The following is a 13,684-nucleotide window of genomic DNA, read 5'->3' on the forward strand; positions in this document are numbered from 1 at the left end:
TTAGTTTTAAGGTATTTTATTTGACATGATTGAAGACACAAGAACACTCAAGATACAATCCAGACAAGTTGTGAACAGCTCCAAGTATCAGTGAAATCTGAATTTATCTTGCACAGAGGTGAACAAGACCACAATGGTTGGTTTTATAATATAGTTTAAGACTATTTCAAGCAGGTGAGTACTGTGACATTATGCCCAACAACTTTTATACTATTCATCCGCTTAAGCCACTTCATATCATAAGTATGCAGCTTATCTTGGCTATTAAATCTCTGCAATATATAATTAGCCTTCTCATAATAATGCATTAAAACTCCTGTATACGAATATTGGTATACTCATACCACTGAAAACTGTCCTAACCACCACTGCACATTTATCATATTCTAGCACAATTAACCATTCCATCACAATTAGCTGCTAAACTTCAGCCTAGAGTTCAGTAACTTGGACCCAAACTTGCAAATTGCTGCTTACAGCAAAACTCCTGCCAAGACCTTCTGCTTTCCCTATGGATAGCTGGCCTTGTTGTCTTTCCAACACTAAGTTGCACAATGTCATCTGAAACCCCTACCAAAAAAATGCTCTGCAGGGGAATGTCCTGCAAAAGTATCATAACTACAATCCTAAAAATGCCTCATTTCCTAGTGAATTTCATATAAATTTTACAACCTAACATCTTTTATCGAAATGGGCATCCTCATGCCTCTTAAAATGTAAAGCTGTTTAATTGGGTTATTGTCTACAGACCACAGCATAATATTCTATTTAACAATCCTAATTCCTTAGAGAGACAAGCTAATTTTCCATTCTGAAAGAGGGCAACAAGGACAGCTGGGAGTTTGTTCAGTAGTTCAGTGCTCTGCAAAGATAAGCTTGATAGTGTTCTCACCAGACTGAAGGAGGAAGTGCAAAAATATGTAAACCACGTTTTACAGTTAAAGGGATTTCAGAAACAAGCCCCTGCTTGGATCCAGATGGGATCTTACAAAAGGTGAATCAGAAAGGCAGAGAATCACTGCTGTGCAGGGAGCTGTGCTTCACAAGAACTGCAGAATCCACCTGTAGCTTTCCCTGCAGACAGGCTGGAAACAGCACAAAGCTCATGGGCCACCTGATCTTGCAGGTCACCTCTTCACAGGCGGGACAGGGGGTGGCAGCCATTTATTAAACCAAATCCTGTGTTAAGGCCACTGAAAACAAATCTGTGCAGAACTGGACAGAGTCAGCTTAACATAGCATGCAAAGACAGCAAAGCCTATTTTTCTGTAAGAATTTTGGTTTTTGGCAGGTGGAAGTGGTAGACAGACTGTGTCTTACCTGCAGCTACAATATAAGAGTGTTGCCTGGCTTTGGGAGGTAGTTTTTCACTTGTTGTTGTTGTTGTTTTTTAAACTAGAGAAGATCCTTATTAAAAACCCAAAACCTAGTGAAGAAGCTGTATACCCAGATTTTACAATCTGATTTTTGGTTTTACAGGAGGATTCATCCATTATTATGAAGAATTGCTGGAGATGGAATGGTCACCATCTGAAACAAAGAAATGAAAACTCCAGCAACAGACTATTGCATTTGTGTGATGTGCTTAGCTGGTATGACTTGCATTGCAGGAAGAATGTTGTATTCTCTGACACACCAACATCTCTTTCCTATTATTAAAAGATTGGCCTTTTACATTTCATATCTTACCATCTTTAAAAGCCTATAATTACAGAAGCTGATTGAGAAACTGTGTTATTTAAAATTAACAGCTGAATGAAATCAACAGAGGCAAAGTGCATTTTTATACAAGAAAATAGCACTGTAGAAAGAAAGAGTCTGTACAATATTTAAATATTGTATATACATAAAATTATATTGTTCATAACTCATCTTAAAGTTTCTCTTGTTTGTAAACCATGGAAAGCAGCACACACAAAAAAAAAATCCCAGTATTTAGCTTTTAAAGCATTTAGCAGGCAGCAGGAAATCGACTGCGAACAAGCACACTTTGTAATTATAGAAAGTATCCAGCAGGATACTGTGACTAGCATTCTCCATAGTCCTTTATTTATTTATTTTAAAGCTGAATGCAGAACACATTTCCCATTAAATCAGGGAATTCTGCAGGAGACACAGAAAACTCAATGACAAAATGCAGTGGATCAGCTGTCCAGCTCTCTACTGTGGCAAAACTCCAGGATAAACACAGAAAGTTTAAGTGCAGGATTGGAACATAAATTAATGAAATAACTGTTAAAGCTTTAATCTCCCAAAAGTGTCAGTAATGGATTTAACACATGCTCAACTTTTTAAAAAGGAAGGTTTAGATTAATAATTAACATTGCAACGTTTTGAAAATGCAATGAATTCCAGCAGGTAATCAGGCAGCTCTGTATAAATGCACTGGGAAATGTCAGCATTTTAGGATGATTCTACAGGTTTGTACCACTCTGCTAATTTGGAGTGGAATTAGGATTTGAATTTGAAGTTGTCAGTTCATGGCAGAATGTAAGCTTCAGAAGTTTTCTTCCTGTAGCATTTTGCAAAATAAAAACTATTCTAGTTGCAAAAGAAATTTGCCAGGTGAGCATGCTTAAGGAAACATTTCCACTTAAGTTATTATTTGGAAAACAAGATGCTACCATGGCCATCAGTGCATTTCTCCTGCATCAAGAGCTCTGTGCTCACTGCCAGGTAAGGGATGCTTTATTTAATGCTATTTATAGTTTCATTCTATTGGCTTCTGCCTTCCACTTCATTGGCCATTCAACTGAACCCAGCAATATATTTTACTGAATTAAAATGTTTCCTACAAAAAAATGTATTATGGTATTTTAGATTTGAATGTTTTGTCTCTTGTGAATTGTTTAAATGTTTCTGGACAGCCATCATCTAGCTGTGCTTCCAAATCTTAACACAGGAATGAACAAGAAAAGAAATATAATCACCTGAGGAAGTGCTTGATAAAGCAGATGGGTCAGAGGGATGTTGAGAAATGTGCAGACAGGAACCTCATGAAGTTCAGCAAAGGCAAGTGCAGAGTCCTGAACGTGGGCAGGAAGGAGCCCGTGCACCAGGAGGAGCTGTCTGGGAGTAGCCTGGCAGCACAACACCCCCTGGCATCGTGGCAGGCAGACACTGAGCCAGGCTGAGCCTGAGCCAGCAGTGTGCCCCTGCAGGGAGATGCCAGCAGCCTCTGGGCTGCACTGGGAACTGCACTGCCAGCAGAGCAGGAAAGGGATCATTCCCTGATTCAGCCCTGCTGGGACCATGTCTGAGTGCCAGGACACGAGAGACACAGACACAGCTCTGAGACCAGCAAAGGGCCACAAACGGGAGAAGGGACTGGGGGATCTTTCATGTGAGGAGAGGCTGTGAGAGCTGCAGGGAGGCTCAGGGGATGCTAGGAATGCCTGAGAGCAGACAGGAAAGAGGATGGAGCCAGACTTCTCAGAGGTATCCAGTGAAGGAGCAAGAAAGAGGCAACACGCACAAATTTAAACTCAATAAATTCCTTTTAAGCATAAGAAAAAAACCTTTGCAGTGAGGGTTGTCAAATAAGTTGCCTGGAGTTTAGGGATCTTCATTTTGGAGACCATAAAATTGGAAAAAGAAACTTGTTCTGACTGATACTGCTTAGAAAAAGAGGTTTTATCAGACAGTCAGTGGATGTCCCCTTCAAGCTTAACTACTCTGTGATTCTGTGGTTTCAGATGGAGACTAATAAAAATAAGTTTAGAAGACCCAAAAGAGAAATAGGTTTGTTCTTAATATTATTTTCCAAAGTATAATGAGGGTAATGCTAGCTAATTAATCTGACAGCTTGTTCTGAGAGCTCTGACAACAAAGGCCTTGTTTTTAACCTGGAGCAATCAATATTAGGCCCCCAAAACACATATGTATTTCCTAAATATAATTTTAAGAATTTCTGGGGATTTTCTTTACACAGAATTTAAGTAATTGAGATCCTATTTCTTTGAGTCATTAATTTTCAGCACTTTAAATTCTGAAAGCATTGGGAAAAATCAAAAGAATACAATAAAGCTACTAATTTGTTCCCATTGCCAGAGGATGGTGCTGTTTAAACAGATATCCCACACAGATACATCCCCTACAGCAGCCACGTGGGTTAGTGAGTTTTTCTCAGGAGGAAGAGGAAGAAGAACAAGGCAAAGAGATTAAAACTTGGTATTTTTTTAACTAACCTTCAGGACCCAACAATAATCAGTGTTTATTTTATAAAGGTAGATCTTTAAGCATGCGTGAGTAACTTGGTAACTTTTACTACCTCTGGAACTTTTGCTCCTAAAACTTTTTAAGGGTTTTTCAAAATGCAGTCCTTGGTCACCAAAGGACACAAACACAACACACCCCACCTTACTAGCTGTTCTCATGTAGCCTGCTGAAATTCACGGTGATGACATGACAGACAGAAGTCAAAAAACGGAACAGTGGAAGATCAGTCTCACAAACAGGCTGTGGCAGGGGAAAGGGCCGTCAGTAATTTAAGAAATCAATACCGACTTTGACACTTTTAGAGGTGGCAACATCAACAGCCATGGCTTTGATTTCAGTGTCCCCAAACTGCATCAGCGTTTTGATCTCGCGCCGGTTGGGCACGGAGGCGTCAGTTCCCGTGAGATCCAAGCGCAGCGTGCCGCACTTCTTCACACCAGGCTCGGTGATGAAGCTGACGTTGTCCTGCTCCGAGCTGTAGATATTGATCACTATCACTAACTGAGAAGGCTTGGCAGGTGTGTAACTGCGGGTCACAGTCTCTCCCAGGGCTACAGACTGGTCGGCTGAGATGAACTTGTCGAAGACATCGGTGCACCAGCGCGTGCCGTCCTTGACCAGCAGCTTCTCCGGGGGATGCTTGCCCTCCACGAAGCGATTGAGCACCCCCACGCCGTAGGTCAGCGGGGAGCGCCGCACCTTGATGACCGCAGGGTCGAGGCCAAAGAGAACAGCTCCTTTGAGGATGGTCAGCCCCACATCCTGGGGAATGATCACCCGGCACCTGGAGCCAAAAGCGCTCTGCACGGCTTGCTGCAGCAAGGGGGATTCAGCGAAGCCGCCCACCAGGAAGAGGAACTTCACATTGGTCACCTCTGGCTTATCGAACACCTCACCTGAGCAGAAACAGAGAGCATCCAGTAAAATCCACTTTGACAAGGCAGTGCAAGTGAAAATGGCAATGTCTGAGTGTACTGAGTGTTCCATGCACATGATCTGAAACTGCCACGTCTGTGCCCACACTGCCACCCCCTCAGCATGCACCAGTCCTACATCTGTTATCTCTAGTGTATTTCACTACGAATTCACTCACCTCAAACCAAACCACATTTTTGAAATTGGCATTTAAAACTGAACATAAATTGCATTCCAGATAAATCACTCCATTCCAAATTCACTTATTATTTCTAACCCTAGCAGAACCACAATAAATACCATCTGCAAAATAATCCCTCTTTACATTTTTACACATTTTCCTTCTTAGCTTAAGCCTACATCTACTTTCAAGAAAACCATGCACTGCAGTTGTAGGCTCACTTTTAGTTCAAACAAGTGAGTTATCTGTCACAACCGCTGCAGTCCTAGGTGCCTCCCTCCCTCTCTGCTCACATATAAGCTGCTCTACACTTATTGTCTTATTAAGTTCTGAAATTTAGCTAATAATCCCTCACACATGATGAGCAAAGCTGGATATTTATTCCAAACAGTGCTTTGTAATGTGTAGAAAGAAATACTTTTCTCACCACAAACATTATACTCGACACTAATTTCATCTTTGGCTAGGAAGACCTTAAATAGTAACTTTTCCAATAAGCAGATGTCACTTTCCATTACTGGACAAATAAATTCATTGCTGCTTAAGCCATGCCTGGAAGTACTTTTATCATGATGCATCATTTACTATTTGTGCTTTAGAGATGTCAGTGATGGTCATGAACAAATGTGACCTTCCACTAGGGAGGAATGAATTGGAGGTCTTAATAGCTGGAATAGTCAGAAACTAGATACAACTCTGGCATAATTTGGTTGTTGCCTGAACCAGGAAAAAGAAAGGCAGGATCTGGGTTTTCCAGTGGATGTCAGCCCTCTGAATGCTTGCAGCCCTGGAAGCATAGAGTAATTGGAGCTTAGGCAGTAACAGAACTGAATCACACTCCGCAACTAGCACTAGAGCTAGGCAGGAGTATGTGCTCAGGACACATCCCTTACTTTTATTATTTTCCTAGTTGATTTGTAGAGAGCTGCAAGTTTCAGAACTGAATTCCTTGTCAACAACTGGTGCATACCAGGAGTTGTTACTGGGTTGAAAAGGGTGAGCAAAGTTTCAGTTTGAGCTCAGGCAGGAAGTAGAACCACATCCAGATACGTACTCAGGTGCTGAACGATCTGGTCAATTGTAGGTTTGAAAAGAGCATTCATTGCATCTGGGCTCATCCTCAGCATTCCCTGGGAGGACCACTTCACAAAGTCCACACTGCAAAGGAACAGTGAGAAAGAACATTAAAGCATTGCAGCTGGGCTGTGAAACCACCAGCATTAAATAAATTAATGAATTTACAGAATCTGCATGCATTTTCCTTGGAACAAAGCACCCCACCCTCACCCTAGCCCCATACCAACTGCAGTTATGTAAAACTTGAAGGGAGAATTATTATTTTGGCTTGTCTAATTGTTGTTTTCTTTGCCTGATTGCCTTCTGCAGCATTAGCAATGCTCAACTGCTCTCTGAAACAGCTGGCAGTCAATGCAGTGCTCGCTCATCTGAAACAGCACTGATTCATCCCCAGAAGGGCAACATTTAGATTATAGCAGTGGCCTGCCAAGGCCACTGGAAACACACAAGGAAAACAAGCAAGTTGGGAAGCCTCAGGAGTAAGAACAGAGAACTGCATTTGTAATGAGGCATAACATTTATTAAGTGAACACTGGCATTATGCTATTCTATCACTGACACACACATCTGTATAGCTCAGTAATCTCCCTTACATTCATGCACATTATATGTTAACCTTTACTCTCTCTATCCTGTTATCCAATTAATTTCATTTCATCTAAAGGGAGCATCTATCATTTTCTCTAAGATTCACCATTAAGACTACTAACAAAAAGGAGATGGCCTCGTGAGGAGGAGGATTTCCAGAAATTTTTAATGATTTCAGAACCTCAGTCTCATTTAGAAAGCAACTTTTTGCTGGATTCCAAGTCACATAAGCTTCCCGTACATTTACCAATAACTTCTGAAAGAGATGCAGGAGTTCCAGCCTGCATACTACATTCAACACTGGCTAGTTTAAAAAATTAAGGTACAGGTACTAAATATGAGATCTTCCCCTCTCAGGTCCCAAGCACTCTGTCCCAGATTCAAAGGCTCTCTTGCTCATTCTCATTAAACTCCCGGTTTTTCGTAATATGTAACTTCAAGAGATGCAAAATGCCCATTTCTACTTTCTGCTCACTTCCTTTTCTACAACAGCCCAGAGCCTTGTCACTTAGAGTGACTTCTTGATACTGAAAATCATTAATTAAGATCTCTGGAGGAGATTATGTCTCCCTGCCTACCAAGCAAATTATCAAACTTGTTAAATACTATAAGAAGCAAAAGCCTGCCATCACTTCAAAAGCTGAATGCTTCCTCTTACAGAGCTTTATGCAGTAGGGTATGTTTTCTCTAGTGATCTGATACTGTTAATAACTTCCCTCAAGCCATGAACATATTTTCACATCTTACAATCTTGGACTTTTTTTTAGGATCCAGGCCACTAAAAATTAAGGTTCTAGGCAACAAATTCTGTGTTTGATCTGACATTCCTAATTAACATGCAAGAGATCCACAATATACAGTCAAAGAAAGCATTGCAGTGGTGACCTAACAAGTCATAGAAAGCAATATCTGAAAAGTGCAAGTCTTGTACAGAAAAGCTTTTGCAAGAAATTGATGAGAACTTTTCATTTTGGAAACTGCATCAGAAGCAACCCCATTTTCTCATCCTTGCACTACACTTCTACACTATTCCCTTTCAGTTCTAGTGTAATTAATTAGGATATTTTAATTATTTGTCTTTGCTACCAGTAGTTAATTCTGCATCCATGTGCTTGTCTACTCACTTGCTTTTCCTCAAGGCATGCTCCACACTGTGCCCTCGGAACTTCTTGTAGTAGTCAATGAAGGAGAAGGGCAGGGTGATGTTCAGGGGGTTGGTCCTGTCAGGAGCTGCCGCCCGCTTGCGGGACTCAAACGCGATCATCAGATCCACCCAGGCTGCAGGGCGCTTGATTTTAAACTGCTCGATGAAATCTTCCCCAAAGATTTTACACAGCAGCTTCTCAAACTCGTAGTCCACACCTAGGGAACCGTATGGGCCACCTGTAGCACAGACAAAACACAGCTTTAATATTCAGGATATTCTTTAATATTCCTATGACATTTCGAGTTGGCCACATACACATCGGAACAACACTCTCAGGACTGTCACAGGAGAAGATTCACAAAAAGAGGATCTTTGCTAAATGTAACAGTTGGTCTAATACACAACAAGATCTAACCTTTGCCTCACTGTTACTCCTGTATCATCACAGCCACTCTAACACTACCACTATACATGAGTGATTCAGCCAACCAGCAGCTGGGTTATCGTAGAAACAGGCGATCGCCCAGCCAGGGAATAACGTGCTTTGACTCCATGATTCAGAATGCAGAACAATTGATTTATTAAAGCTATACTATATTACACTAATACTATATTAAAACTACACTGAAGAGATACTATACTATACCATACAAAAGATACTAAAGGAAAACCCATGACTGTCTGAGACAGCCAGGACACAGCTTTGACCCAACTGGCCAAGGAAACAAAACAACCTTCACCGGTGTCCAATTACCAAATCACTTTCGGTAAACCATCTCCATAAGGCATTCCACAGGTGCAAAACAAGAGGAGCAGTGAATAGAGGTAAGAATTGTCTTCTCTTCTCCGAGTTTTCTCACTGCCTTTCTCAGGAAAAATCCTGGGAGAGAGCTTTATGTCTCTCTCAGTTCAGAGAACGTGAATGCCACACTGGGTTATACTAATTTTGTGTGCTGGTCTCATTTCAGGAAGAACTGTCAGTAAAATGCAATAAAGGCACACATTTCCTTCACTGACAAGCCAAAACATTACATAAATATGTAATACACCATCTAATTACACAAAGCAAGCAGTGGAAGTGACATTACATGAGGTGTTAGGGCATAGGTTGGACTCGATCTTAAGGTCTCTTCCAACGTAGTAATTCTGTGAACTCTGTGAATACCTGTTGCTTTGTAGAGCTCCTTCAGATGTCCTTCAGGGAGCCTGATCTGATGGACAGTCATGTCCACTGTGCCTCCTCCGCTGTCAACCACGATGTACCGATCACCTGGAATGCCAAGGGGACAGGCCAGGGCCATTTAGCCATTTATACCACTATGAGCACAGCAGCTCATTGCAGTGAGAGCTCCTGAGGGCATCAGATAAGGGAGATAAGGGTCTACAGACAGCCAGCAATGGCCATGCTGAAGACCTGAACTCTGCTAGTAATTACAACACAATGATTGATAACAAATATCAAAGTCAGATGTCAAAGGCTATTAATGTAGCACAGCTGAAAAGTGGAACTGCTCATGCTGCTGGTGTACATCCTAGTGGGCTACCAAATATTATATCATATTTACAAAGCCTGTTCTGAGGAAAATATTCCAGTTGCATGGCTTTCCACCATCTCATTAATAGATCTTATTATGCTAGAGCATACAGAATTGCAATTCAGCACTTGTAACCAAGAGCAGCACGTGAACTTGTGGTTTTTTCCTTTTTCCCTTTATAACCACTGTGAGAACAATGCAGTGCACAGCACCTTTGTGGGAAACACAATATTTGCCTGCAACACAAAACCAGTGAGAGCAAAGTTTGCTGAAGAAAGGACAGTACCTTCCTCCAGCTCAGACCAGATCTCTCCTATGACATTTTCCACCATGAAGGTTCGGCTCTGCCGGTTCCGGCGCACGTGCTCCTTCCCTAGTGATTGACAGAAAAAAAAAGTTATTGAGTTTAAAAAAGCATGAAGAAATAGAATCAAAAACTACAGGAAACAAGTGCAAGCAGGCTAACAGATCTGTATGTATCCCTTCTTAACAAATATACAAAAATGATTGCACTGGGACCAGGAACGTTCGAATGTCATTCCTGGAAAGAAGGAAAAATGGTTTACAGCCACCCTGATCTTCCTTGATATTGTTATATATACTTACTGTCTTTTAATCTGTATGAATTACCTAACAGAAATAATGCAAACTAATGATATATAGTAACAATCTAATAATAAGAAAGCTATGAACAGGTCTGACTTGCGGTTTTTCAATACACTCTGGCTTGCTAAGTGTGTGCTGGCAGCAGGGTAGGAGGCTAGCAGCCAGCTGTGCTCACAGCAGCCAGCTGTGCTCACAGCAGCCTCCACCACCAGCAGGTGGCAGCCCCAGCCCACACCCAGACAAACCCCCCATCACCCGGGATGGGAGAACATTCCCACATTTCCAAAAGCCACTGCTCATTTTGAGTGCTCAGGCAAATACGCCTCCCCAGCCTCTCAGGATGTCAGTCTACCCCAAAAAAAGCAGCCAGAAGCACTCCTGCTCAGATTATTCAGAATTATCTTAAGGACAAGTAAGAATTAGAATTAATCTTAAGGACACAGTGACCACCAGGGCTGACCTTCACAATATTTAAAATATACACCAATTTAAAATTAAGTGCAATCTTGCAAGACTATTGTAACAACCCATTAACTTACAAGATTTAACTGCTACTTAGACATTTAAAAGATGCAGAACAGTCTGTCAAGAGAAAGCAGAGTAGTGAGAACCTCTGCTATTTATGCCTCTAAATCAACCTCCATAACTGAACGATCAAAAAATCCTACATTCCTTGTGTTATCATCACTCACCTTCAAAGGCACTTCATAAAACACTACAAGAGAGGCAGCCTGTCATGAGTATAAATTCTTTCTGAAAATACCAGCATGCAAATCACAGAATGCACTTTGCTTCCTATTTCTGTAGTGCCTGTCATCAGAAAATAGAGCATCACCTCCACTTGCTCCTGCACCCTCCCCAAGAAGGCTGCACAATGCAGAGAAGCTGCCCCAGCCCCAGTTCAGGGACTGGGCAGCACAGGGAGAGCTCAGATGAAGAATTCCATGGCAGAACAAGAACTAGGTCCAAGTGAGGGCCTGTCAAGCTCACAGAAATCAATGGCAATCCTTTCATTCTCTCCAGTGGGCTAGAAGTGAACACAAGAGCCAGTCTTTAACTACAACTGAAGCAAGCTTATCCTTGCTACTATGAACACTAAAATTTCTGTTTTGACTTCACAGCAATAATATGGTCCTTGGAGTGCTTCTCTCTGTTTATATTTAAAGGGTTTTTCTCCTTAATCTGTTCTCAGCTTGTCTTGGGTGCTTGCCATGCCTTTATGAAATTTTAATTCCAACCCCAAATTAATTCACTCCAAACTTTGTTTTCATTAATTTTGACATGAAACCTTTCTCATCCCCAATAGCTTTTTACCATACAAAGTCAAGAATGAGAGTGGTACCCCCACCCAAGAAAAAGCCCATTAGCAGAAATCCATGATCTGCCAGATTCTGGCCAGGTTCAAAACCTCTACCAGCTAAACTCCTTTATTATTTTCCTACAAGCAAATCCCTGTGTTGTCTGAAAGTGAGCTCATGTAACATCACATGGAGCTGGAACATTTCAGGGCACGAATGAGGGGGACAGAAGCCAAGGGGCCCTGAAGGGACAGAATCCTGAAAACAGATTGTGTCCTGTACTCTGCGTGGGCCTCCAAACACTGAACACATCTGACAAGTGCTGGCTGGGAGAGCCATGGATTGGAGAGAATGATGTAGTCACTCTGCCTAACTAAAAAAAATGTTCTGGTAAGTGCAGGAATAGCTCTACTAGCTTAACCTCCCACTTGCCTCTACTGTTTTGGCCTAGCAAATGTGATAAAACACAGACTCTTCTGAGAAACTCCTTCTAGGATAGACTGTCACACTACCATCAGTATCAGGGCTACTGTTACAATTCACAGAGGTACAGAGAAATATGCACATTAAGCAGCTATCAGATCTTACTGCTGCAGGCCATTTTCCTTTTTGGTTTCCTCTTTTTGCCTCCAGTTTCAGTAGGCTGCCAAGCTCAAAAAAATCTGGTGATGAAGGATCTTCCTTCAAGTGACTTACAGGGCTCCAATCTCTGACCCTCCCCTTCAAACAGCGCCAGTAGCAACAGATCCCAGCTCAATAAATCAGAAGTGCATCATCCACTTGCTCTTCAACATGCAGATAAATTCATTGCTACATTCCAATGCCATGTGTTCCACTGAGTGTTGAAAGTCATTAATGATATTTCATATAAAGATGACATCAAAAAGCATCTGCCAATACTTGGGAACACCTCAGACTAATAGTTTCATTGCAGATCCAGTTATTTAGCACTGCCTCAATAATGCAGATAATCAAACACATAATTGCTTCCAACAAATTAAACTAAAAAAATGATCCAACATGAAGTACTAACTTAAATTAAGGCAGAAAAATACTGGTGTGAAAATACTAAAAAACTCCTATAACATCCAAATAAAGGCAAGACAAAGAAGCTACCTGCATAAAATTCAAGTGTATATTTGGAAGAAATTGTTCCCTGTGAGGGTGGTGAGGGGTGCCCAGAGAAGCTGTGGCTGCCCCATCCCTAGAAGTGTCCGAGGCCAGGTCGGAGCAACCTGGGCCCATGGCAGAGAGCTGGAACTAGATGATTTTTGAGTTTCTTTCCAACCAACCCAAATAATTCTGTGATGTCTGCTGGCTCAACATATAAACAAGTCTAACTATGGTAAGCAGCAAAACAGTTTTTAAAACAAACTGATGCCAGCCTGAAACATTTCAAGGGAACAAAGACAACAAGAAAAGGTGAGAAACCAGCTCCCCAGCTGGGGGACAAAGCAACGAGAATCTGCAAAGTGAATGAACAGAAGTACCCTGTGTAAATCCAGTTCCAATAGTGTCACTCGGGCTGTAGCCATTGACAGGTGCCCTATTACTCAGGTCTATCATCTGGTGCAGGCGCAGCTTTCGGCAGTAGATAGAGGCAGCCTCGGGCTCCAGGGCAATGATCAACTGCTCGGGGTTTTCAGGAGATGCCATTCCTGCCTGTGAGAGAGAAGGGATCAGAGAAGTGGGGTGGGGAACCCTGCAGCCCAGCAGCCCCTCTCAGCACAAGGCTGTCCCCAGCCCCTGGGCTCCACTGGCTCGCCCTGCAGAGCTCACCCCAGCAAGGAGCTGCTGCCAGGGGGAAAGGTCTGCATCTGGGAATTGTCCTGCCCACACTGCACAGCACAACTGCACAGGCTGTAACAGGGAGGATTGCATGCACTTACCATGCTAAGTGGCTAATCGAGCACTTGTGTACATGACAGGTGGAGAAACGAAGGAAATCGGTTTGAAACCTGTTATAATTGGCCTAAAACCTGAACTCAATTCTAATTAACCTGTGAATCTGCCAGCTAACAGGGGCCCCAGCCTCCTTTCAGCCTCCTTTTGCCTCTCCTCGCCACAACAATATTGTAAGTATGTCTTTATGTCCCAGATATTCACAGTCCTTGCCAAA

At 42.1% G+C, this 13,684-nt stretch overlaps 1 protein-coding gene across 3 annotated transcripts in view; it reads right to left on the reverse strand.

Moving 5' to 3' along the window:
• Positions 1–13,684, reverse strand: part of HSPA12A (heat shock protein family A (Hsp70) member 12A) — a 53,277-nt gene continuing 39,593 nt past the window's right edge. For all 3 annotated transcript variants that reach the window (XM_030951362.1, XM_030951360.1, XM_030951361.1), the window contains exons 8-13: positions 13,056–13,227; positions 9,948–10,034; positions 9,292–9,396; positions 8,104–8,362; positions 6,369–6,472; positions 1–5,114 (exon numbers count right to left, since the gene is read on the reverse strand). In XM_030951362.1, the coding sequence (XP_030807222.1) occupies positions 4,480–5,114; positions 6,369–6,472; positions 8,104–8,362; positions 9,292–9,396; positions 9,948–10,034; positions 13,056–13,227 (1,362 nt within the window). In that variant the 3' untranslated portion in view covers positions 1–4,479. The remainder of the gene's footprint in view (positions 5,115–6,368; positions 6,473–8,103; positions 8,363–9,291; positions 9,397–9,947; positions 10,035–13,055; positions 13,228–13,684) is intronic.

The sequence above is a fragment of the Camarhynchus parvulus genome, chromosome 6 (assembly GCF_901933205.1).
Source record: "Camarhynchus parvulus chromosome 6, STF_HiC, whole genome shotgun sequence".
Taxonomy (NCBI): Eukaryota; Metazoa; Chordata; class Aves; order Passeriformes; family Thraupidae; genus Camarhynchus; species Camarhynchus parvulus.